At 40.5% G+C, this 27757-nt stretch overlaps 1 protein-coding gene across 1 annotated transcript; it reads right to left on the minus strand.

Annotated features, from left to right (window-relative positions):
- Positions 1-1532: 1532 nt before the first annotated feature.
- LOC130027255 (myosin-3) lies at positions 1533-27757 on the minus strand. Its single transcript, XM_056117928.1, has 39 exons — positions 27554-27757; positions 24870-25013; positions 24282-24438; positions 23780-23807; positions 23259-23367; positions 20777-20869; positions 20066-20129; positions 19888-19986; positions 18910-19013; positions 18691-18829; positions 18182-18300; positions 17949-18098; positions 16805-16975; positions 16399-16705; positions 15618-15688; positions 14581-14668; positions 14235-14352; positions 13186-13309; positions 12959-13095; positions 12623-12878; positions 11988-12230; positions 11726-11902; positions 11476-11621; positions 11305-11395; positions 10288-10677; positions 10057-10183; positions 8777-8895; positions 8403-8599; positions 7608-7791; positions 6502-6667; positions 5934-6058; positions 4423-4731; positions 4120-4323; positions 3922-4047; positions 2803-2973; positions 2618-2722; positions 2400-2495; positions 2147-2284; positions 1533-1688 (listed from the first exon to the last, which is right to left on the minus strand). The coding sequence occupies exons 1-39, from the start codon at positions 27755-27757 to the stop codon at positions 1662-1664; spliced, it is 5823 nt and encodes a 1940-aa protein (XP_055973903.1). The 3' UTR covers positions 1533-1661.

The raw sequence follows: 27757 nt of genomic DNA on the forward strand, positions 1-27757 counted from the left end.
CATTTCCTCCCCACCCCCAGATCCAAAAAAAAAAAAATCTATATAGTTCTTGTGGATACTGAGAGATTCTGAGTGACAGCATCCTCTGTGATACCTTAGACTTGGGCCGTGATCAGATTTTGTCTTTGTTAATTGTTTTGATCTGTTACTTTTGGGGCCATAATCAAAAAACCTCAGAGTTTATTCCTTGCTCTGTGCTCAGGGATCTTTCATGTGAGACTCATAGAATAATACGGGGTAGTGGAGATAGAACCTGGATCAATCCCTACTCACAAGTGTCCTACCCACCTTACTATAACTCTAGCCCCCAGAATTGGTGTTATTACTGTGATTCAGGCTCTGAACATACCACCTTGTAGTCTCAGCTCTACCACCGAGTATTGAAAACAAGTCAAAGAAATATCGTCTTTGAGACAAAACTTATTTGAAATCATATATAAGAAAAATAACACATGTATAATGTTCTTCTGTCCATACAGCCCTCTTCCAGGGAGTTATGCACTTTGTGTTGAGTACTGAAGAGAACTACTCAGGGTCATTAATTTTCAATGAGTCAAGGGTGAGTCATTTTCTACTCTCTTTAATGACAAAACAGAGAGTGTGGTAACTATTTCTTCTAAGTTTAATTATGACAACTAACAAATGATTCCTAGTCATACAATGCTATTTCCAGAAAAGAATTATTCTGACTCCTCCATATTTACCCTTTTAATTAAATAACTATAACTTATAAATTTATTGATAGTTGAGACATAGACATACATTTTCTAATCCCAGTTCCACCACCAATGTCAAGTTCACTCCACCAGTGTTCCCACACTCCCTCCCACCCCTTCTCCCTTCATCCTGCCACCTGTCGCCTTGACAGGCTCATTTCAAAATTCCGTATTTGTAGTTTAGATCTCATAGTTACAGTGTTGTTGAGTCTATGCTTTGGACATATAGCTACACCACTGTCCCACATTACAGGTATATCTGAGCCACGTGACCCATGTTCCTCTATTACTTCCCTTTCTCACCTTCTTCCTCCCACTTCCAATAATTTCTTTCTTTCTCTGTCCTAAAAGTAAAGATAGGTTTGAAATCAAGGGTGAGTCTTCTGTTCTATTCTGAAATAGATTCTATTCAGCAGTATATTTAGAATGAATTCTTGGAGAAATAATTTGTGTATAAATATTAATGCTTAGTGGTTGCATGAAGGGCTTCCCAACAGACACATTCCAGAGGTAACTTCTTGATAGAATATCTTAAAACACAAATGGTTTCTCTGATTCTTTGTGTTTCCCTCATTTTATATTGAACAAGTCTTTTGTCAAACTATTCCAACCCCTTCCCTACCAAATAGTGCTTAAACTCAGAGTAATTGTTTTCTAGCATAAACTTAAACAAAAAGTAATCCCTCCTTGTCTTGGTATATACATGCTAATTGAATTTATCAAGTCATCTGGTTACTCAATTATACCTATACCACTGTAAAAAAATTACCAATGAACAAGATCCACACAAAGAGAAAACTATAACAATAAAAGAGCTCCAATTTGAAAATAAAGCAAAGTTTATTGCATGTAAACAGCAATCCCATGGAAATTAGGTATAATAATCAGGAACCAAGAAAAAAATATGCTTTGCATCTTTTCTGTCCTGTTCCAGAAATGGACTGCTCATTCTTCACTCTCATGGATCACCATCTGGAGAGAAAGGTGTAACAGATTACAGATGTGCATTTCTCCTACTCTCTCTCCCACCAAATACCACTAAGATGCTCACTTATATATTTCATCAGGATATAGAACATTTTTTAGACTTCAAGAGAACATTTATGCAATCATACAGAGGAAATCACCTAGAGGTATCTTTCCATGTCAGCAGAGGTGCTTTGAAAGAACTCAATTGGAAAGGTTTTATCTCATTTTCTTTTCAGGAAGATATTTGTTTCATCAAGACTTATAGACCTTCGTTCCAGTAGGGCTCTTCTCAGTTAGGGGAGTCAAAGCAATTCCCTTCCTTTCCTGGGCCCAAGATTGGTCACTTCTAAGACTAAGGTCTCTCTAATTGCAGTTCTTTCCCCTAGTCATCCTAGCAGCAACAAGTACAGCACACATACTTTTTGCCAGTTCCCCACCCAAGTACAGTAACGGTCACTCACCCTGCTTGAAGTGAAGTCTCGGGTTTTAGCACGAAGTTTATTGACTTGAGATTCTGCAATGTCAGCACGTTCTTCAGCCTCTTCGAGTTCATGCTGCGCTTTTCGGAATTTAGTGAGATGAGCGTTGGCTTGTTCATCCTAAAATCAAAGAGCCCAAAAGGGTAAGACAGGTGTGCACCTGTCTCAGATCTTTCTGTGAAAAAAAAAAAAAGATCCGGCTGCTATTCTGAAATCACAAACGTATCTGACTTACAGCCTCTTCAGCCTGCCTCTTGTAGGACTTGACTTTCACTTGAAGTTTATCCACCAGATCCTGCAATCTCAGCATATTCTTCCTATCCTCTTCACTCTAAAAGTGAGAACATGGGACGGAAACCCAACAGATGGGACAGAGTGGCATGAAGTTCAATCAGTTCTCTAAGGCTAAGTGTGTTTCCTCATGAATTCTGGAGAATTCAGAATGATGTTCACCTGGTAAGTCAATTCCTTGATCCGCCGCTCATATTTCCTCAGGCCCTTAACAGACTCCGTGTTCTTCTTTTGCTCCCCCTCAAGCTCAAACTCCAGCTCTCGGATCTACAGAAAAGTTAGCAGTCAGTCTGGACTGTAAGGACCAGAAGGCCATGCTGATACTGGGTATTCTTTCTACCAAGTACCCGCATCTCCAGTTTCTGGATCTGCTTCTTCCCACCCTTCAGGGCCAGCTGCTCAGCCTCGTCCAGACGGTGCTGCAGGTCCTTCACCGTCTGCTCCATATTCTTCTTCATCCGTTCCAGGTGGGCGCTGGTGTCCTGCTCTTTCTTCAGCTCCTCAGCCATCATGGCCGCCTGAAAATCAAATCACACCCATTGAGATGCAAACAAACGTCAAGTGTTCTAGTGCTATCAACTCATATGTACCCATGAATCAGAGCTTTACTAAAGAAAAAAAGCAATAGAAATGAGGCAGAGGAATTCTAATTGAGCCCTTGCTTCCACGATGGAATTAGAAAGCTATATCAAGTATATAAAATAAACTTAGGAATTAAACTTTCAGGGAATGGATAAAAAATGTTTTTCTCTTTATTAAACTGTTCTTCTTGGAATCTTCCCCTATCCCTTAGAAGCACTTTATCACATTATCATCATTGCATGTTTTGGAAATAGCTTTGATGTTGTAGAAGTTTCCATTGATACTAGTGTCATAAGCTTGGGAATAATGAAACTACAGGAACGTCTTTGAGGGGTGAGGGGCAAGTTCCTGATCATACAGGAGAACAAGTTGTGAGGTAAGGTTCTTCACTGGGTAGTAGAGGTCACTGTTAGAACTGAGATTGACAGAGAAGAGTCTGAAAACCAGGAAGTTTAGGAGCTGGCATGAGGAATGCAGGCTTTATTTAGTGTGACACTGATTTTCATGTTTGGAGTATGTTGAAGGGATATTATAACCAATATATATTATATAATATTATAATATATTATATAATCTTATAATATTTTATATTATGATTAATTATAATATTATAACTTATATTATAACATAAATAAAATATAAATAATATTATAACTTATAATAATATTATATAACTTTGTGAGCTTAAGAAACAATATGTTCCCTTTTAAATTGGTGATCTTCTTTCTCATGTTCATTTTCTAGACATGCAGGAGGGGACATGATGAGTTTGAGGGAAAGTGGGAGTGATTTACGGCACCTCGGTACAGCCAAGTGTATCTCAGGCAAAAGGATGGGGGCCTGAATGAAGCACAATCTTGGCAAAAATACATGGAGAGACTTACATCTGTGATGGCCTTCTTTGCTTTCTCTTCAGCATTCCTTGCATCCCTGCTGGCATCCTCAACCTCATTCTGGAGCTGTATGAGGTCTGTCTCCAGCTTCTTCTTGGTGTGAATGAGGCTGGTGTTCTAGGACAGAAATGGGTGTTACCCATGCAGGTCTAGGTCAGGATCCTTTTCCTCTGCCTCCCCCGGCCTTACCTGGGCATGTAGCAGTTGTACTCTTTCATTAGAATCTAGGAGCTCCTGTTCCGCCAGTTTCCGGGCTCTCTCTGTCTGTTCCAGAGATGCCCGAAGCTCCTCCACCTCAGCCTGCAGCAGGTTGGCTCTGCGCTCTACGATGGCCAGCTGCTCCTTCAGGTCCTCTTGGCCCCTGAGAGCGTCATCCAGGTGGATCTGGGTGTCCTACTCAGAGAATAAAGAAAAGAATAGGCAGTTGACAGCATTGAGTCACAAGTCTCATCTACCTCAAAGCACATTTGAGAATGAGGGAGGATTTCACACCTTCAGCTGTCCCTGGACACTCCTGAGGTGTTTGAGGGTCTCTGCAGCCTGGCGGTTGGCATGACTCAACTGGATCTCAATTTCATTCAGATCTCCTTCCATTTTCTTCTTGATTCTGATGGCTTCATTCCTGCTCCGCACCTCAGCATCCAGGGTACTCTGCATTGTTTCCACCATTCTCTGGTAGTTCCTCTTCAGCTGCTCAATCTCTTCATCTTTTTCAGCTATCTTTCTATCAATTTCTGATTTCACTTGGGTCAGCTCAAGCTGGATTCGGAGAATCTTGGCCTCCTCATGCTCGAGAGCTGCCTTAAAATAACAAGAGAACATATGCACATCATTATTCATTGCAGCACTCAGTACAATAGCTTAGATTTGGAATCAACTTAATTGTCCAATGACAGATAAGTGGATCATGGATATGTGGTATGTATACAGAATGGAACACTACACAGCTATTAGGAATGATGAAATTATGTAATTTATGGCAACATGGATAGTACTGGAAGATATCATAATAAATAAAGTCAGAAGAAAAGGGATAAACACAAGATGATACCACCATATGTAGTATTTAGAATCACTGGATAAGGGAATGTAATGTTTTAAAAAGAGATTCCCTGATCGACCTTGGACCCAGAGAGTAGGTAGGAAAATGGAAGGAAATGAGTGGAGTGGTAAAGGAGAGAAAAGACAGATGAGAAACATCAGGGGTCAAGACAGGGAAGTCTGGTGCAAAGGTGGTGATGAGGAATGATAGACCCAAATAGCCAAGTCATAATTAACAACACTGAAATCAAGAGACCCAAACTTTAACATTCAAACTTAGAAATTGCCTGCCAAGAGGGCAAGCTGGGGGTGGGAGGTATATGGGAAGGAACCTGGGATCATTAGTGGAGGGAAGTTGACACTGGTGATGGGACCAATGCTGCAGTATTGTGTGTCTCAAACTCAACTACAAATAACATTGTAAATCACAGTGCTTTAACTTTTTTAAATGTGGAAAGAAAAATAATAGGTATATGTGAAATCCCTGTATCCTCTCAAGATTTCTGTGAAGCTATAACTTCTCTAAAAATGTATGTTTAAATTAGTTTAATAGGTGCTCTTGATATATGTATAGAAAAAGAACAAAATAAAACAGAAGCAGTTCCGAAGCAAGTATCGGTTTGCTAAACTACCTGTTAGAATAATGTAGATCTTGTACTTGTAACTCTAAAACATTAATATTCCAAAACTATTTTTTAAACCTTCCCTAACAGGAGGTTTTTTTTCATTATTATACTATCATGCAATAATACAATTTAAACCATCATATGCAATGAATCATCCAATAAATTAAACATAATTCTCAGTTACTTTTTCATGTGATTTGAAAGGAAAGGAGAAGGCATTAGGAATATGACTTTACTGAGGGAAAAATAAAGGTAGAATGGGATCAGTGAGCTTCCACCACCAGAGACCCACCATTCCTGCAATGTGTCTGTCACTGCCTTCTTAATTCTGCTCACCTCTGCTTCCTCAAGAGCCAGCTGTACATCAGCTTTTTCCAGTTCCATCTGCTTTCGTGATTTCTCCAGTTCATGAATGGTTTTACCATTTTCAGTAATTTGTTCTGTGAGATCTGCTATTTCCTCTGTAAAGAAATAATTAAATATTTAAATGACTCTTCCCAAGTTTCTAGGCATAGTAACATAGTAACCACCAATGGATTGCTTTTTAACTCATTTATTATTATTTAAGGATGCTTTTCCAAGAGATAAGATATCATACAGAGGGGGCAGAGTGATTGTACAGCTGACCTGAGTTTGATCCCTGACATTCCCATATGGTCCCCCAAGCACCACCAGGAAAAATTTCTGAGTGCAAAGCTAGGAGTAACCCCTGAGATTTGCTAGATGTGGCCCCAAAGCCAAAAGAAACAAAAGAAAACAAAAACTAAAATATTGCATAGAAAATAACCCCTTGATGATGAACACAATATACTATACATAAGAATGGGGTAGGATGGGTAAGGTTTTGAAGCACATACTCTGACAATAGCAAAAGCAAGTTTCCATAATAGTTTCAACTGCTTACGTTCTAAGTTCTTATTTTCTCGCTTCACAGTTTCGAGTTGATCTAAGGCTTCTTCATAGGCATTTTTCAGTTTGAAGAGCTCGGTGCTTAAGGTACGGGATTCCTTCAGAGATGACTCTAGCTCTGCCTGGCTCTCCTCACACTTGGTTTTCCATTCAGCTAGCACCTGAAAAAAAATAGAAGTAGGGTAGTTCCAATATTAGCTCTTTTCCTCCAAGTTTCTAAGTAAATCAACCTAGGCTGGGGTAGCCTAACTAAGCTTTTTGTGTTTTGTTATTTGTTCTTGATTGTTGGACTAACCAAAAAATTTCATAATTTCATCAAACTTTTCAAAATTCCAAATCAATAATTTACTCAAAAAATTCCATAAATCTACTCAACACTGGGCTGGAGCGATAGCACAGCAGTAGGGCGTTTGCCTTGCACGCAGCCAACATGGCCGACCCGAGTTTGATTCCTCCGCCCCTCTCAGAGAGCCTGGCAAGCTACCGAGAGTATCTCGCCCGCACAGCAGAGCCTGGCAAGCTACCCATGATGTATTCTATATGCCAAACACAGTAACAACAAAGTCTCCAATGGAGATGTTACTGGGCCCACTCGAGCAAATTGATGAACAACGGGAGGACAGTGACAGTGACCGACTCAACATTAATAATCTATTAGCAAAAATTTTTATCTCCAAAAAGCAAAAGATTTTTTGAGAAATTAGCTGGACATAATTGCCCATTTACTAATGGGAAAAGGGCTTTGCATTTCTAAATATTTCATTAGAACTTTATTTTAAATCTAACTGAAATGCTGAAAGGGGGCTTTCATAAAGCATCTGAGTGAGACTTCCATATGTCAACCATCCAGACAGGCCAGCTGTTATAGTAGAAGAATATTTAAGGCTCAAGAGCATTGTAGAAATGGCATTGTGTCTACTGACAATGTTTCAAATGTATCACCACTCCCACACACACATCCATTTGAGTTTTGTTTTACAAATGGAGTAAAATACTGTGCAATGCCGCTCTGGAACTTTTCATGGGTCACATCATGAGTGAGGGAGTGAGGGCTGGTCCCGTGACTACCAGGTAATGAAAGACCTTGTCAAAAGTCCAGACCTTGTCAAAGTTCCTCTGCTTCTTGTCCAGAGCAGCAGCCATGGAGTTGGCTCTTTCCACATCAACCATAAGATCCTCGACCTCTCCCTGCAGCCTCTGCTTGGTTTTCTCCAAGGAAGCGCACTTAGCATTCACTGCCTCAACCTGTTCCTCTGAGTCCTGAAGGCGCTGAGCAAGTTTTTTCCTAAGGAATTTGAAAGATAGCAGATGCTTTTTAAATTGCAGTCCCCATAAATACAACTATTCATCAAGCTGGAGTCACTAATTGATGTGACTCATATACCCTCTTACTTTCATGAGCATAGAGTTTTCTATCTGCTAACACATCGGTGATCAATAATGAGTCTTCTCTGTAATATCAGATTTGTTTATCTTGAAAGTGCTAATTCAAACTCCTTTAATGGTACGGCATTGCATTTTAAAAAGAGAAGATCGGGAATATCTAACAAAAAAATTATTTCAAAGCAGTTCTAAAATAGGTACTCTCTATTATATGGCCATTCAAGAGTTTCAAGAGTTTTATTCTTTTGAGAGACTTCCCAAGCACTTCCAGGAGGCTCATTGGCCACACACAAAGATACTCAGCCAATTAGTGGTACAGTTGAATTCTTAGCTGGGGAGTACAGCTAAGCACCACCAGAGACATACCCACATACCAAATACTCAAGGAGTTGTCTGAGGTCAGAGTCAAACTTGGGTCCCTGAGCATGCAATTTATCTTCTTTAAGACTACTGAGATATTTCCCCAGTATCAATAGTTCTAGGTTCCTTTAAAGGAAAAATATGGTGACATACTTGGCCTCCTCCAGCTCCTCTGTGCGCTGGATGGCATCCGTCTCATACTTGGTCCTCCACTGAGCAACTTCACTATTCGCCTTGGACATTGCCCTCTGCAGCTCAGCCTTGGCTTCCTGCTCCTCCTCATACTGTTCCCGAAGCAGGTCACAGTCATGGCGGGAAGACTGAAGGGCATGGGCCAGGGCATTCTTGGCCTGCAAAAGTCAACAAAAGAGGAAAATTTTCAGTATATTAAAATTTCTCATCCATTCATGTGATACAGTTTAGACATGTTTCTATCATAACAAACAGAATAAAGTTCTGCTCCCTTTATCCCTCCCTGAACATAGGATTTAAAAAGTAGGTCAAGGAGCATTCACCTAAAGCCATACCTTGCTCTCTTCCTCTAGCTGTCTCTTGAGTTCTTCTATTTGTTGAGTAAATGCCTGCTTGCTTCTGGAAAGTTGGGATACTATGCTTTCCCTTTCCTCTAGCTGACGACTCAGCTCACCTGTGTTCAGAAGGAAATATATTCACTTTATTTGCTTGTTCATGCATTGGCCCACTTCCTATTATGTGTAAGGTGTTGTGCTACTATCTGGAAGAAAGGCATGGTACTTTCAGAAGGGCAAAGGGATGTGTCCCTGAAAAGAAGACTGAAAGCACAAACTGACAAGTTGTTGTAAACCCCTAGAACTTTTGAGTGACTCTTTTTTGCCCATTGAGAATAATTGTAAGTTCCAATATTATTAAGAACACCTAAAACTCCCATCAAAGTTTCTAGTAGCTGGTGTTTCTGTGAATAGATTATTAAGAAACTGCTACTTTCCTTGTTACTTTATATCTTTAGTAATTTGAAGTGAAAGTTTGGGGATAATATGATATTTTTATATGTTTCTCTTGGGGTAAGTGAAGCTAAAATGGTTAGATGTAGAGGCCTTCTGATTCCAGAAGTGAGGTGTGTAGATAATTGTAGAAAGAGCTACTAAATTATTCATAGTTGTGGTTATGAGCAAAATATTCACTTGTGATGATGCACTCAGGAAATAGTACTGTTTGGAGCCATATTTTCCAGGGAAAATACCACAAATAGGTACCAGGGAGACAGTACAGGGGTTAAGGCATTTGAATTGCATGAAGCTAACCTTGGCTCAGTCCCTGACACTGCATATCATCCCTTTAGCTCTGCCAGGAGTAACCCCTCCATAGAGCCAGGAGTAAGCATCGAGCACAGCCAGGCCCCAAAAGAAACAATATATATATATTTTTCTTATATTTTTATTACACACACCAAGTTATATATCTGACCAAGAATAGATACAAACTGGTCATGTCTCTTTATTTTCTAAAATATTTTATTGTAGATAATAAGAATTCACGTGCAGAAGAAGAAAGGTCACCTGATTTGGCTCTCAATGATATTTCTGCTTTATTATTAATTTTTATGCAAACTAACAATAATCTTGTGAGTTTGTACCCAGTAATATTTGAGTCCCAGGTAATTCTGTTTTACTACTCTCACCCTTTACTGAACTCTCAATGTTGAGGATAGCTTGAGCAGACTGTGCTTTTATTCCAATGACTTCCCCCGGAATTAAGCGTTCTTAAAAATTATCCACCCAAGTAGATACTATCCTTTAAGTTTGACCAGTTCCCCTATCCCAGAGCTCACCAGCCTCGGTCTGAAGACGAGACTTCTGTGTGGCCAGTTCGCTCATGCTCCTCTGAATCTCCTCGTTCTTGCCCCTGGCCTCACTTAGTTGATCTTCAAGAGTTCTGCATATTTTCTCCAAATTTGCCTAAGAATATTGAAAAAGAAGAGAAAATTTAAGTCCATACTCATATTTGAAAGACCACAGATATCTCTTTTGTAAAAAGTGGTTGGCTCATTCTGCCTAAGCACCTTGGATTTGGACACACTCTCCACGTTGCTGGCGAGGTCGTCAATCTCCAGCTTGAACTCACTCTTCTCCTTCTCCAGCTTCTGCTTGACCCTCTGCAGGTTGTCTATCTGCTCCCCGAGCTCGGCCACACTGTCTGCATGTTTCTTCCGCAACGCAGCCACCGTGGCTTCATGCTGCAGGGTGACTTCCTCCAGGTCCCTCCGCAGCTTCAAGAACTCTGCCTCCCGCTTCTTGTTGAGTTCTATCTGGGTGGAGGTGACACCTCCTGCCTCCTCCAGTCTCTCGGTCAGCTCCTCCAGCTCCCGGGCATAGTCGCTCCGCTGTTTCTCGGCCTTGGCACGGGTAGCCCTCTCTGCCTCAATCTCTTCTTCCAGTTCCTCTATTCGAGCCTGAAGAGGAGAGTCGTTCACACCCCATCCCCCAGAACAGCAAGTGCATATATCGGAAAAGCTAGTTTCTATTTCCAGCAAAGAAACCCAATGCTTACATTTTTCAGAAATCAAAAGGCTAATTTCCATTAGCAGAAATTTTTCTCTGCCTTAATATGGCAATTATGCCTGCATAGAAAATTAAGGATGCTATCCATTCAACTAAATATTAAAGGTAAAGGTAAAGGCCCTCCCGTTGATCGTCGATTTGCTCGAGCGGGCCCAGTAACGTCTCCATTGGAGACTTTGTTGTTACTGTGTTTGGCATATCGAATACTCTCGGTAGCTTGCCGGGCTCTCCAAGAGGGGCGGAGGAATCGAACTCGGGTCGGCCATGTCTTCGGTCGAGGGTATACGAGTAGCTGCGCTCCCCTGCTAGAACCTCCAAACTAAATATTAACAACCAATAATTCAACTATGTGGGTTTTAAAAAAAAACAACCACGGATAAGTGTTCCATGTATATTGTGTGATTCAAGCACAAGGGAAACCATATAACACAGTTCACATGCTTCAAATAGCAACAGAGGTAAATAGGTATCTCTCTGTGAATAAGCCACATGCTAAATAAAGTCTAATTAATCCCTACCTGCAGCTCCTTGATTTTCTTCTGAAACTGGAGACCCAAAGTTTGTTCATCTTCCACTTTGCTCTGCAGTTGACTATATTCAAAGTCCTTCCTGCAAAGAGAAATGAAGAATGTGTGAAGATACAAGATTCAATAACCTAGAAAACTGAATTCAGATATTTCAGGTCATACTTCTTAAGTCTTTCATCCAGTTGTTGCTTATCATTCTCTAGATCTAAAATGGATTCTTGAGAAAGCTTCAAGTCTCCTTCAAGTTTCCTCTTGTTCCTTTCCAGGTCTACACGAAGTTTCTTTTCTTGTTCTAGGGAGCTTTCCAGCTGAAAAAAATTTCAATTTCCTTTAGACAACAATGAATAAGCAACATTCTTGGGGCTTCTCTAAACCTAAAATCCTGAGACTACAATTAGCCTCATTTACTTACATCATCAACTTGCTGTTCCAGTTTGCTCTTGATTTTGCTCAAAGAATTGACTTTGTCTTCTTCTGCTTGGAGGTCATCCAGGGTCTGCTGGTGAGCCTCCTGAAGGGCCTTCTTCTCCCTGGTTAACTTTTCAATGGTTTCATCCAACCCAGCAAGTTCTTCACTAAGATTTTTAACCTATGAAGAAATCACAAACAATCATAAGGAATAATAAAAGTTTTCAGTAAGAGCATTAACCTGGAAAGATCCATAAAGAGAGTACCTTGTTCTCTGTGGCATGCTTTTCCTTTTCCACCTTGGCCAATGTCAGCTCAAGGTCATCTATGTCTTTCTTCAGTTCTGAACATTCATCCTCCAGTTTTCTCTTCTTGGCAGTAAGCTCAGCATTGATCTCTTCCTCATCCTCAGCTCTCTCAGTCAGCTCTTTGATTTTGGCTTCTAGTTGGAATTTGGCTTTAATCAGCTGATCACATCTTTCCTCAGCATCCAACAAGTTTTCACTTTCCTTAAAAAAATACATATATAAAAAATTTCATGATGTGAGTTTTTGGCATTTAATATTTCTATTACATATATATATATATATTTCTCAAGCAGGCCCAGTAATGTCTCCATCGTGAGACTTGTTACTGTGTTTGGCATATCGAGTACATCACGGGTAGCTTGCTAGGCTCTGCCGTGCGGGCGAGATACTCTCGGTAGCTTGCCGGGCTCTCCAAGAGGGGCAGAGGAATAGAACTCGAGTCAGCCATGTTGACTGCGTGCAAGGCAAATGCCCTACCGCTGTGCTATCGCTCCGAAGCATCCTAACTAAAAGCAGAAATTCCTCCAAAAACTCAATTTTCTTTAATAATCAAATTAGAAAAAAATGTTAAATAAAAATTCCTAAATACATACAGCTTGTACTTGGAGTTGCAGGTCATTCTTCTCTTGTACTAGAGTGACCAGTTTTTCCTCCAGTTCTTTCCTTTTTGCCTCTGACTTGGCAAGTTCATCTTTGGTTTTCTGGAACTCTTCCTTCATGGTGGCCATCTCCTTCTCAGTTTCTGCACTCTTGAGAAGAGGCTTTATTTTGAAATATAGCTTCATCCAGGGCCAATGCTTGACATTCATGAATGAACGAATATTGTATTGGATGCAGAAGATGGACTCCCTAAAAACAATATATTGATTATATCAAAAACAGAATCCCACTCCCCCCTATAGCTCATGCTTGAACAAAAACTGCTTGACCTTCTCTGCACCATCTTTTGGAATTCCACACGCATGAGGAACCCTCTGCACACAGCTTGTGTCCTAGTAATCAGTTTGGCCAGTCGGTCATCTCGCATTTCTTCCAGGACTCCTAGCAATCCAGCCTTAAAAAACACCTTCCAGGGAATAAAAATGACATGAGTCAGTTTTCAGGGACATGTCTAACAGGGACAAAAGTCCAGAATCTCTCAGAACTAAGGCATTACCTTCGTATGCCCAAATTTGTACTGAGTGTGGTCGATGTCAATGGATGCTAATAGCTTTTCGCAGGCTTTCTTACTGTCAATGAATTGCCCTTCAGGGATGGCACTGGCATTTAGCACTCGGTATCTGTCACCACAGACCCAGAGATGGTTAGCATAAACAGAACCTTTACATTCTCTTGTTAATGCCTCCCTTTCTTCCTATAATGTCTTTAAGGTCCAGGGAAAAAAAGGAATCTTGTCCAATCACAGTATAGAGCCCTGGAATCTAGAATTCTTGATTTTTGGTACAGGTATTCTTTCCATGCTGTATGTGAAATAAGCTCCTACTATAAAATCATGGAAGTATTTGTGTTCTTGTCAAGTTTTCCATCTGTCACTGGAGCCCATAATTGTCCCCACAAAATGTTCTTTTTATATGTATTGCTCCCATTCAAATTCTAGAATTTGCACATTTCATCAAGACATATACATGGTTAAATCTTGAACACCAAGACTTGAAACTTGTAGATCCACTAACATGTGGATTTTCATGTAAACAAATTATGTAAACTTGTGGTATTTATAAATATAATATAGTAGTATAAACGCATTTTCTTACTTTTCTTACTGTGATATTCTTAATAATATTTTGTTTTTATAATTTACTTCATTTTAATAACAAAGTATTCAATACATATTAACATAAGAAATATATGTGAATGACTACAGTATCAGTGAGGTTACTGGTCAATAACAGTCTACTTAATTTTATTTATTTTTGATTTTTGAGCCACATGTGGTGATGCTCAGGGGGTTACTTCTGGCTCTGCACAGAGGAATCATTCCTTGTGCTCAGGGGATCATATCAGATGCCAGAGATCAAATCCAGATTGGCCATGTTCAAGGCAAGTGCACCAACCACTGTATTATCTCTTCAGCCCAGCAGGATATTTTAGTTAATTAACTTTTAGGAAGTCCAAGTTGTATGTAGACATCAAGTGTTTGGGCAAGAGGTACCCTGATTCCTGTGTTACTCAATGATCATTTGGTACAGCAGTTTTGTTACCCACCTTTGTTTAAAATCCCCATACAGAATCCGATTTGGGAATCCCTTCCTACAAATGCGAATGCCCTCCAGGACACCATTGCACCGCAACTGATGGAGAACAAGGCTATGTTCCATAGCCCCTAAATACGGAAGTAAGAAATGTTATCTTCACACAGAATTTCTTTGAAATGAAGCACATTTAATTTTGGAATTGCCCAAATCCAGCATGAGTATGTAGTTCCTTTCTTTTGCTTCATAGAATGCCTCCTCTCTCTCTCTTTCTCTCTCTCTCATATAAAATCATTTTGTTTTTAAAAACATATAAAATAATGACAAAGTACCATCTACAAAGCAATAAAGTGTCTCACCTGGAGTTTTGCTTTCATTGGGAATTATACAACGCACAAAGTGGGGATGGGTGGTTCTTAAATTTGACATCAATTTATTCAGGTTTTCCTAAATAAAAAAGATTAAATTTGGCAGTCTAGTATAGGCATTTTACAGAGAAAGATATATTATAATAAAATAATAAATGCATTTTAAGCTATCATGAATTCTAAAATATAATGAAATTGACTCTACTTTTTTTGGGGGGGGCACATCCAGCAACACACAGGGGTTACTCCTGGCTCTGCACTCAGGAATTACCTCTGGCAATGCTCAGGACCATGTGGGATGCGGGGAATCGAACCCAGGTTGGTCACATGCAAGGCAAACGCCCTGCCCACTGTGCTATTGCTCCAGCCCTGAAATTAACTCTACTTTAAAAAAAGTCTTTTGTGGTGGGGCTTGTAGAAATATATCAGAGAAATATCTCAAGGGTCAAAGGTGCATTCCTTGATTATTTAAGGACCTAAGTTTGATACCCAGCATTACATGAACTTCTGAGCACAGCTGACAGCCCTGGTGGCCCCAGTGCTACTGGACCAGAGCAGTGTGGTGTTGCTGGGCCCTAGCATTGAATAGCCCTAATTAGTTATCTGAGTACCATCAGCAGAGACTCCTGGGTCCCTGAACAATGGACGGAAGGATCAAAGGTAAGTGAAAGTGCAGATACATAAATACGTGTATATGTATGTATATATGTACATTTTACATGTAATTTATAGTAAGATACTTTTTCACTTCATAGTGTGCCAGAGACTAATCAAGTACAAAATGCCTTCCCAAAGCAAATAAAGTGATGGATCCAAATCACAGGAGCCTGAGATGCTATCACCAGTGCTCCTCAGGCAAGTCAGAAAGCTTGGACTAAGAACTAATAAGTAAGCCAAATAGCTAGCTTCAATTCTCTAAGAAATAGTGACAAGATTAAGACCTCAGGACTATTATTAATAAATCAAGTTTAGAATCTTCACATTGCTCATTTTCAGAGGATGAGAGAATATGATGATTTTTTTCTTACCCTGAAAAGGGCAGAGACGGTTTGGAAAGAAGAACCCTTTTTCTTGGCAACTTTCTTCTTTCCACTGTCTGCTGAAAGAAATAGTTTGTAAATCCTGGAGTACTACAGCAATAACAACAGGAACAACAACATAGTGAAGGGATGGGAAAAATAAATAAGATGGGAATAAGAAACACTCAATTAATATAAAGTAACAGAATGGGAGACTGACACCCAAGAACATTAAAGATAAGTACCAGGAGGATTACTCACAGCCTAGAAGCTGGGCTCGCATGCTGGGGGAAAAGGCAGCTCAGATAGAGAAGGGAACACCAAATTAAGGGTGCTGGGAGAGCCCGCTCGAGATGGGAGATGTGGGCTAAAAGAGGACTATGGACCAAACATGATGGCCACTTAATACCTCTATTGAAAACTACAGCACCCAAAAGGAGAGAGAGAGAGAGAGAGAGAGAGAGAGAGAGAGAGAGAGAGAGAGAGAGAGAGAGAGAGCATAAGGGAATGCGCTGCCACAGAGGCAGGGTTGGGGAATGGGATGAAGGTGGTGGGAGGGATACTGGGATCCTTGGTGGTGGGGAATAGGAACTGGTGGAGGGATGGGCACTTGATCATTGTGTAACTGGAACACAAGCACGAAAGTTTGTTCCACATGGTATTTCACTAATAATAAAAAAATAAAAAATGAAAATAAGTTAGCTGTTAATAAAGGTTTTGGTTTTTCATTTCTGTGTATCAAATAAAGGAAGAAAACACAACTCAAGTCGTGCTAGAGAGAGTCTTTTACCATCTGTTGTTGCAAAAGTGGCATAGAGATGTGCCAGGAGCCTGTTGGAGGACTTCTGATACAGCCCGACGACAGTCTCATTCAGAGGATCTTTGTTCTTCTCCAGCCAACCTGAGACACTGTAGTCCACAGTGCCAGCATAGTGCACCAGTGAGAAGTGGGCCTCAGCCTTCCCCTTAACCACTTTAGGCTTCTGGAAGTTGTTGGACTTGCCCAGGTGCTGGTCATACAGCTTGTTCTTGAAGGAGGTGTCTGAGGCCTTGGGGAACATGCACTCCTCTTCCAGAATGGAGAAGATGCCCATTGGCTAGAAAAAGGCAAGATGAAATATGCATGGTGTGTATTTATGAGCTATAGAGATGAGTAATTGAGTATGAGAAGTTATTGAATGGACAGAATATAATACCTTTTCAATGAGCTCTATGCAGGCAGCCAGGTCCATCCCAAAGTCAATGAATGTCCACTCGATGCCTTCCTTCTTGTACTCCTCCTGCTCCAGCACGAACATGTGGTGGTTGAAAAACTGTTGCAGTTTCTCATTGGTGAAGTTGATACACAGCTGCTCCAGGCTATTATACTAACACAAAAACACAATATTCACATGGAAAGTTAGAATTCTTTCAAAATAAAAACCCCATCAGCATTTCTCTTCTTTGACTTAGGTTCTTGCTAACACATGTGCCTTCAAATACACACTCAAATTGTAGCTTAGATCATATCTCCTCCTCAAAGTTTTTTTGAACTTTGAACCAGAATGTTTTTCTTTCTCTCCTGAATTTCTAAGCTTTGATCCTCTTCTGTTTATTACTATAATCTGCCCTATTTTGTAGCTATATTGAAGAGTAACTGCGAAATGATTCTCATTTTCCTCTATAAAACACAAACTCATTTACATTCACCTGCACATATTACATCTGCTTTATGTCCTTTTTTTTTTTTTTTGCCTTTTGGGTCACACCCAGCAATGCACAGGGGTTACTCCTGACTCTGATTTCAGGAATTACTCGGCGGTGCTAAGGGGACCATATGGGATGATGGGAATCAAACCCAGGTTGATCCCATGCAGGGCAAATGCCCTACCCGCCCAGAACTAGTAAGAAATGTATGTATTTTTCATTTTTGACTTATAAAATTCTCAATATTAATTTTTACTTTTGCTTGGTTTCAATTCTGGGCCACACCCAGTGATTTCCTGAGGCTCCTACAGCCCTGGTGATAGGAGATTTTCCTAGCTGTGCTTAGGGGATCACATGGTGCTAGAGATAACCCTGGGTCTTCTGCATGTTCCTTTGAGGTATCTTCTCAGCCATGCACTGACTCTTTAAAACAATTATCCATGTAAGAATATCTTTTAAATTTTCACTTGATAGTCTTCTATCTCTGTAAAATAATAAGATTCCTCTAAACATGGTTACATACCTTCCACATGAGCCACCCTAATTTTTCTAGAATATGTGATGCATAACACTTTGAAATATTCCTTATAGGATCATGAAATCCAATTTCCTATCTGAAGTCATACTAAAAACTTGAACAAAACTCATAAAAACCTCAAATATCTCAAAGCCTGCAATGTCCAAAACACCAATGAAGTGCTGTCTTGGCAGCTTTGTATCCAGTTGCTGGTTGATGCGAGTGACCATCCACAAGAACAATTTTTCATAAACAGACTTAGAAAGTGCATTGACAGCATGATGAACCTGTAAAGGCAGAGATCAGATGATGAACCGAGGTAGTGGCAGCTGGATAACTGTGCTGTCCTGTCCTGAAAGCATTTGCTTACCTGGTCCACAGTTTGACCTTTGGTCACATACTCATTCCCAACTTTCACTCTGGGGAAGCACAAAGCTTTCAGAAGGTCTGAAGAGTTCAGGCCCATCAGGTAGGCTGTCTTGTCAGCCACTGGCAAGAAAAGAAAAATAATCGTAAAGATAAATCCCTAATTCTTGGGAAAGTAGAAGAACCACTTTGAAAATTGTACAGATGCTGCTAAGTCTGGTTAAGCTTGTTTTGGTTTTAAATACCATTATCTCTAACCTGCTCTCATGTGGACAATGAAAGCTCTCACTACGAGAATCAGACTAAATTTCATGAAAAGCTAGTAATTGGTTCCAGAAAGCTTGATCATTTCTTGTTACATCTGAAACTGGACCATTCTAGCAATTCAGTCCGAGCACTCAAGCTGTTCACTTCTCCAGGTAGAAGAATCTATTTCCTCAAAAGAGGCATCAAATCTCAAATGAAAACAAACTCTCTTACTCTGGCAGATAACCTGTTTCAGGGGGCTTGTACCTTCCGTGCCATCCGGTTCTGCCTGCTCTTCCCGCTGCTTCTGCTTGAACTTCATGTTCCCATAGTGCATCACGGCCCCTGTCAGTTTGTAGAGCCCAGATTTCTCTTCTGGGGTGAAGCCCAGAATGTCAATGGCACTCTGAAATAGAATAACAACCCAAAGCCTTACTGACTCCACTGAGATAAAGCAGCCTGTATTCTTCTCTCTGTTTTACTTACATCTGTAGCCAATAGCTCCTCAGCATCATCAATGCTGGCCACCAGGATTTCCCCCTGGCTAATGAAGGGGTAGTCGTAAGGGTTAGTTGTAATAAGCAGCAGCTCTGAAACAACAAACAAAGGAGGACACACCATCACAAATAGGAAAAACTGTTACAGCTCCTGGGCTGCTAGGCACATGTTTTTGTTGCTGGATCCCAGCTTAATAAATATTTGGTCCCTCCCACCCCGTGGTATTGGGCATCAGGCACAAGGCCTTACACATGCAAGACATGCTCTCTATCACTGACATCTCAAGCATCCAAATTGAATTTGAAAGTAGAAATCTACTTTAGACACCATGCCACACTCAGGCTCTAACTAAATATAAAGTACAGTGCATACTACACAGCCCTCCCATATATGTGGATTCAGAATCCCAGAGATGATATTTAAATTATCTGCTTTACATATGAATGGTACATTTAAATGTAATTGCAGAAAGTTAATGGAAAAGCAGCTGAGTGTGGATCAAAACGTGAGTTCACATTGGGAGAAGCAAGCTTTGCTTGGTATAATCTAAGATTTGCCTTAAGTCTGTTGAAAAATCTGCAGCTTATATACAGGCTTGAAACAAAATCTGAAAAGACAGAGCCAAAAAGCAAGACATCTCAGGGAATATTCACAGGGAGTATTATTTTAATCTGATTTTAATCTGATTTTGCAGAGACTTAGCATTTGTGACGGCCTGTCTTTTTTAATAGAATAGCATTGACAGTTAAATGCTCGACGAATATAAAGCATTTTATAAATCTGCTTTGAGTTTAATCTTGCCTTAGTTTTCTTGCCACCCACTGGGTTTGGTTTCTTCACAATGCTGCATGCTACCCTTAAACAACTTTTTCTGTTGACTTTTGAGTCACCTATGTATAGAACAATTATTTTGTATAGTCATCACTGAACTGAAATGCCTAAAACTTTCTCTAATTCTTTTCTTACCTATAAGCTCAGGCTTCTTGTTGGAAAGGATTTGGTAGAAGATGTGGTAGCTTCTCTCAGCCTTCAACTGGAAAGTCACCCTTGATTTTTCCAGCAGATCTATTAACACAAACATTGCACTCTTCCAAACTGTTTTCCATGAACCAGAGATATCATCTAACTCCAGAAATCTACTTACAAGTTTCAATATCTGCCGAGGCCAGCTTCCCAGTGGTGCCAAAATGGATTCGGATAAACTTTCCCTGTAGAATGGAGAGGAACCAGCACTTACCATGGTGCACCCTCCTTCTTCTCCGTCACCAGTTTTGTATATCTACCCCTTCTGCTATACCATCTCAAAAGAGACACACTCATCCAGGTGACAAAGTAAATCAACATTTTTTTCAAGATTTAAATCAAATTGTATTTTTTTCCCTGCTTGGAAAACAATTAGTAGTTTCCTGACTAAAATCTAAATGGCTTCTTAGAAGATTCAGTTATGGTTCCCACCCTTGCTTTACATCTGTGAGGCTCACCTCCTTGCCTTCTTCACAGGAACATGGGTCCTTGTTAGGTCCATTGGCTAGACCAGACCCTTCTCTACCTAAAATAATATGGCTTTATTTCCCTTTTTCTCCCTTCCTCCTGAAAGTATCTCAGTTCAGACACCAGTCCCTCAAGAGATCTTGTCTGTCAATGCTGTCTAAAGGAGACCCTGCCTGCCACCAGTTATTCTGCCATAGACTCAATTCAGTGGATTCCACAAGAAGGTATTATTATCCAAAACTGTCTTGTTAATGTATGTTGTTCCTATTTTGTGTAACCACTGTGGGCCAAAACTTTTATAAGGAAAAGAACTTTATCTTGTATACCACCAAGTATATCTCAACTTGACTGAACTCAGACTTACAAAACGTGAAGAGTTGTCATTTCTCACAGTCTTGGCATTCCCAAAGGCCTCCAGCAATGGGTTGGCACTGATAATTTGATCTTCCAGAGTCCCCTAGTACAAGAATCAAGAGAGAAAGAGCTGCAAAGTGAGAGTAATAGATGCTTCCCCACTTTTTCACTGTTGTCATTGATGCCTATCGGTCTCTTGTAAAGCTGGTCCCTCCCTCTCTGACTTTTCAATTTGAAGATCAACCAAAGTATCAGCATCTCTCAGGAATTTTTGCCACTTTTTACATTTGGCTTCATTTGGAGGTCTTGACATATTTTCACTAATATTCAATTCTTTTGTAGGACCAATTTCTCTGATTAATTTGTCTGGAGTAATTTCATATTACAGTAATACTTCATTACTACACCATTCTTGTATGTCACCATTCTCTAAAGGAAGTATATGTGATTCTGCCATAACTGAACAAGCTCTGTGAGCTTCTCCCAAATTAATCTTTCTCATTAAGCTTTAGAATTTTTTTGTTGGATTGTTTTGGTTTCGGGGCCATATCTGGTGATACTCAGGTCTTACTCCCAGCTCTACAATCATGAATCACTCTTGTAAGGGCTTAGGGAAATATATATGGTGTGGGGATCAAACCTGGGTCAGCTACATGCAAGAAAATCAACTTTCTCTCTGTATTATCTCTCTAGCCCAAGCCTTAGAATCATATTTTTCTAGGAAATCATAGCATCTAGTCCTATAAGATAAACTGTTGGAGTACACAGATCTTAGGTTTATCAGGTTGCACCCATCACAGTGCTCCCGAGTCATTCCCATTACTTTGTTTGTCTGTAACCACTTCTATGCTCTCTTCCCCAACCAATTTGTTTTTTTTTTTTAATTTATTTATTGAATCACTGTGGGAAAGGTTACAAAGCTTTCAGATTTATGTCTCAGTCATGCAAATATCAAACACATTTCCCTTTACCAATACTTATTTTTTACCATGAAGAACCCCAATAAAACCCCACCCCCCACCCCTCCCCGTCCCTGTGAGGCAGATGAATTCTAGTTAACACTCTATCTGCTTTGATTAGATTCATTGTTTCAATAAAAGATTCACCACTATTATTTAGAGTTTACCCCCCCCCCCCAAATCAGACATGCTGAAAAAGCATTGTGAAGTGATTTGCTTTCTACAGCTGGGTTCAAGAATTAAATGTCCCCAACCAATTTGTAAGGCCTCATCCTTCTAGGACACTGAACTTGTACTGCAAGTTAATATTGCCTTTCTCCTCTCCTTATGTCTTTTGAATAGTTTAATGCAATGTCCTTTTTGTATAGATAGAGGAAGACAATTAATATTATGCTTTATAACTTAGGAATTGATTGGCTTTGAATATTATTCACTCCTGGGCATCTGCCTTCTCAATTTAAGCCTCAGTTGCCCTCACTTCCTAGCACCCCAAGGGCAGGGTCCCGACGTGGGACTGGATGAAACCAGGGCAAGCCAGTAAGTTATGTGCTACCCTGGCATCGCGATGGGCCAGGCCAAGGTGCCACGATTCTTAACTATAAGTTAAGAGTTTGATCATAGGCAAATGCTGTCATGATCCAAAAGTAACGATGAGACTAGGTCCCTGCTGCTAGGAATAGGAAAGATATCTGGCCTGAGCACTGCAGTCTGAGATCGAGATCGCCCTAGGAGAGCAATTCTATAAACTCAAAGTATTTCTTACTGTGTCCATACAAAATGATTAATATTATGTATGCTTATATGTTGGTTGGACAAGGAGAGGAGAAACACGTCCTAGGAGCAGTTTTCCTGTGTGTCCTGACTAGCTTGGATGAGACAGAACTTTCTCCCCTTCAAACTGCCTTCAGTAAATGATTTCAGTATATTGAGGCAGTTTCTCTTATCTCACAGGAACCTAGCTGGCCTTAGGTATGCAGATCCCAGGTGCTAAGCCAGGCCTGGTCTTTGGGATGTAGATGCCTGGCTCCAGGCTGGCTGATTTTGGAGATGTAGATTCCAAGCTCTAGCAGACTGGTCTTTGTTGTGCTAATCCAAGTGCTTGTAGCTTGTAAAAGGTGAAGCCAGGATTACTGGCCTGCAGATGTAAAGAAACAATGTACGTTTTGCCTCAATGCTCTATCTGTAACTCCTTTTGATGACATCACTATATTGCACCCTTTAGAGGTACTATGATCTATATAAGGGAGATTTCAGGGCTCTCTGGGGGAACTCGTGCATCAGAGAGCCTGGGAAGATGGGGCTGAGGACAGAAGCTGAGAAAACAAAGGTGCACGTGCTTGAGAGATCCTGGGGCCTCCATGCCTGACCGCCGGCCTTTTTATTTTTTGTGTATTTATACAATAAACCACACACTGGGTTGTCTAAGAGGATTGGTTACTCTTCAATATTCAAACTCCTGAACTATTCTTTTCTTGAAAAGGCCACCGTGTTCTAAAGTTAAGACAAAGGTTAGAAGGTACTTCTCCAAATTACCTTCATTTTGGAGTCCTTTTTCTTGGCGAGGTCTCCAGTAGCTGCAATTGTTGCAAAATACTGAATAACCCTTTTGGTGTTTACAGTTTTCCCTGCCCCAGATTCTCCACTATGAAATGGGGTGGGAGGGAGAGAGAGAGAGAGAGAGAAAGAGAGAGAGAGAGAGAGAGAGAGAGAGAGAGAGAGATTCTGTTAGTATAGAGAGTCTCCTCAAGATGCTATCCGACAGGACCTGGATGTATTCTGAGTGCATGCACACGGACACACACACACACACACACACACACACACACACACACCCTCTACCAAGCAAATGTGAATGACCGACAGAAAGGTAATGGTCAAGGGATAACTCCTATTTCTGTTTTCTGTGACCTTACCCATACCTTCCTGTCTATTCCTAAATGTGTTTTGCAGCATAGATTTTGCTCTAAACACTTTCTAGTTATTAGAGGAGACCCAAAGCACCTTGACCTTCTGCAGCAGGAACAGCCATGGCTATGAAGCCTCTCTATACTTACGTGATCAAAATGGATTGGTTTTCTCGATCTGCCAAAAGTTAAAAAAAAAAGTTGATAGAAACATAAAAAGAGCTTCCAATCCTGCATCATTCTCAAGCACTCAGAGTTCAATTGCACAATTTTTGTTCCATTTTCTATTTGGTTAGTCCTAAGTGAGAGCTAGAATAGCCCCATTCTTGAGAATATGTCTCAGAAAGGCAAAGCCCCTATATGAAAACAACCAGCGATTTCTTGTATTAGACTGCTTAAAATAATATTTCTAATATTTTTAACTCAAAAATACTGTTAGTTTCATATAATCTCCTCAATTCTTTCATAGAAATTAAAATTACCATCCTATAAGACCCTAAAATGGGACTTTTCTGCCTTTGAGAAGATTTTGAACCTCCTCTCCTTAGTGCTGGCTATCACAGGTCAGACTGAAGGACAGAGTCGCCCAAAGTTTTCTGAGGTTCTGCCAAGTAACTGCCCACTGCACCATATTTCCTCCCTGAAAACATACCTGTCAGCATGAACTGATAGGCGTTGTCAGAGATGGAGAAGATGTGGGGTGGGGCCTCCTGGCGCTTTTTGCCTCTGTAGCCATCCACCACCTCAGGGTTATACACCGGCAGCCACTTGTAGGGATTGACGGTGACACAGAAGAGCCCAGAGTAGGTCTGTGAAACAGGAAAAAAAAGTATGTTTACATGTGTATAATAGTGTACATATATATGAGTATGTATATGTATATATACCAAACATTTTTCCTTTGTTGTTATTTCATTTTATCATAAACCTATAAAAGAAAGTAGATCAGATTTGTTTATGTAGAAGGAGTAACCACACCTCCACAACTAGTACTGATACTGAAACCAAATCTTGATCCCCTCTCTCCTGATCTCCTGCTTGCTCTTCCTCCTTCCAACTCCTAGCTCACACCTTCTTATCTCTATCTCTTCCCCTTTCTTCTCTTTTTATTTCCTTTGTTGTTGTCATTGTTCAATAACTTTATTAAACGTAAATTTCTCAAGATCCTAACCCCCCAGCATCATCTTTACCCCTGCCCCATCAAATATTCCAGAAAACCTACACAAATGAGAACACTCACATAGATCATCCAGGAGGTGTATCGCTCCTTGAGGTTGTACAGAACAGCTGGCTCATTCAGGTGTGTCAGCATGGCCATGTCCTCGATACGGTCAAACTTGGGTGGGTTCATTGCATAAACGTCCTCTGGTTTGACCACCAGGGTCTAGAAGAAAAGGATAGTTGTGCTCACCTAAAGTCTATGCTCTTCCTGCTACAGAGTTCCCTTACCCTGAAGAGATTTCTAAGATCAATACAAATAAAAAGTACTGGATGGAGATGAGGGCGAGGGTGGTGGTAGGGGGCAGAGACAAAGTGTCAGGGGCGATAATAAAATCAGAAAATTATTTGTTCAGGGTCTCTCTCTCATCTGGAAGAGGGAAAAAATAATAGAATGAGAGGGAAGTCTCTGTAGGTGGGGGATGATATAGACACAGAAGCCAATTGGAAACTTTCAGCTCAGTAACACTAGCTACACCCAAACTCCAGCAGCTGATGGGCTTTTTTCTCTCTATTCAAAGGACCTGATAAGGTAAAGAATATACATGATAACTTTTCAGCATCTGTACTGCAAACAACAATGCCTAAAATGAGAGGGGGGGAGAGGGAAGGAGAAGAGACATGCCTTCCATAGAGGCCAGGTGGGGTGGGGGGTGGCTTGAAGGGATGGGAAGGACACTGGGGATACTGGTGCTGGGAAATTACATTGGTGGCGGGATGGATGTTGGAACATTGTATGACTGAAACACAATCTTGAACAGCATTGTAATGTTCTCTCATGGTGATTTAATAAAAAATAATAATAAATTATTTTTTAAAAAGAATATGGTATGTCTATTTCCCTCAGGCGTGGAAAGTCAGGAAGAAAGAGGCAGTCTTGGGTCCACAGACTGGCACCCACAGAGTGAATCCACATTCTGGGTTCTGAAAACAGCTCTCTATCCCTCCATCCACATCTTGCTGCTGCACTATCCTCCCAGCTAACACTCATGGAAGAGACTCCAGTCCCACCTCATCCCTCCTGATTTCCTGGAGACAGAACATTAAAACCAGCTGAAGAAACTGGGGCAGAAGATCAGTTCCTGGAACTGTACTAAGCACCTGTCTCAATACCCTTTGGCCTTGAGGGGAAGCTGAAGTGCCTCAGGCCAGAGTACCTGAGATCAGCCTCCTCCCCCCTGCTTTGAGCCCTACCTACATCTCTCTGAGACCTTGCTGGAAGATGCTAAATTTTCTGTTCCCATCCCCGTCCTCCCAAAAAGGAGCCTAGTATAAAATATGTCTTTTCCTGTCTTCTGATATAGATACACTTTTGTTTTAAGTATTAAAATATGTTTATTTTAAAAGTAGAACTTTAGCACATTGAAATCTTAATTTTCAGTGTCTTGTTTTGCCATTTTTATTAACATATATTTTTTTTTAAAAATTGTTTAATTAAAGAGACTGGATTTACAAGATTATTTGTAGTTGAGTTTTAGGAATACAATATTCCAACACCAATCCCATCATCAATGTCAACTTCTTTCCAGTGTTCTCATACTCCCTTTAGCCCCACCTCCGACCTGCCACCTTGACAGATACATTTCAAATTCTTATTAGTTTAGATCTCATGTTTTCACTGTGTTGAGTCTATGCTTTAGATTTATACCTGAGGCCCCTTACCCCTTTTTCCTCATTACATCCTTTTTCTCATCTTCTTCCTAACCATCCCTCCCCCATTTCTTTTCTTCTCTGTCCTTCTCCTCCCTACACTCTGGGCTGAGGGTGTCGCCTTTACTACATTACATTTCTTTACCCAGTTATTCTATATTCCACAAATAAGTGATATCAGCCTGGCACAGATTCACTTCAGCTGACTTCTGTGAATCTATCCCTCCTTGTGAAGGAGCTCCTAGATTATCATCCACTGGGTTTATTTATTTATTGTCCCTTGTGTTTAGTAAAGTATGTTTAGCTTGTATGTTCGAAATAGGCAAAAATTGGCATTCCAGAAATTTCAACACTTGGTAACAGTGAGGTAACTTTTTCTGTCTGTTTTCTTTTTGTTTTCCATGTCTTTTTCCTTTGTATCAAATTCAACAATGCCATTTTTTTTGCCCTTATTTTTCCCTGTTTTATTCTTGCACTTCCACAGTAGCCTGGGACACTAGGTAGCGTGAAAGAAAATGCATCACCATTAGTGAGGAGCCTACTATTTCTCATGTGCTACATGAAGATTCCTTCTAGGCAACCCTAAATTCAATTAGATGGATGTAGCTAGAAGAATTAGGAAGAAACCTAGGCTACCTAAAGGAAGTGATTAATAAATCCTCTAATTGTTGGACTCCCAATTCCACATAAGGATGTAGGATGCACAGAGCTGGTACCCTCTGATCGACAGGAATGTGAACATTGACAAAAGCACCTGAACATGAATTATTTTGATTATCTTCAACCAGAGCTTTCCCTTACTCTCCCCAACCACCGACCCTACAGTGACCCCTAAATTCTGACACCAATATTCTCTCTGCTTTCTCCAAGGATACATGAGAAAACTTTGACAGTGATATTATTGTCTTAACTTACACCAAGACAGTGTGAACAATTCAGTTTCTGTAGCAGAACCAAACAGAGAAAAGTGACCAGGGGTGGAGGGTAGAGGCTTAAATTGGGCAGCCAGGAGCAACTGACAGGCCACTTGCCTCCAGGGAACTTGGAGAAGCTTACCCGATTGTCTTCAGTTTCCACCGTCACCTTTCCATCTTGGGTATTCTTAATTTTCCCCTTGACATATTCTTCCTTTGCATCAACCACAAAGCAGTAGGTTTTGGCATCAAAAGGCTGATTCTGAGCCTCGATCCTCTCCTTTTCTGATTTCCGGAGGAAGGGAGCAGCTATGCCGTACACTTCCATTTCACTGTCACTACTCAT

This window comes from Sorex fumeus, unplaced genomic scaffold (genome assembly GCF_029834395.1).
Source record: "Sorex fumeus unplaced genomic scaffold, SorFum_2.1 ptg000036l, whole genome shotgun sequence".
In the NCBI taxonomy this organism is placed as follows: domain Eukaryota; kingdom Metazoa; phylum Chordata; class Mammalia; order Eulipotyphla; family Soricidae; genus Sorex; species Sorex fumeus.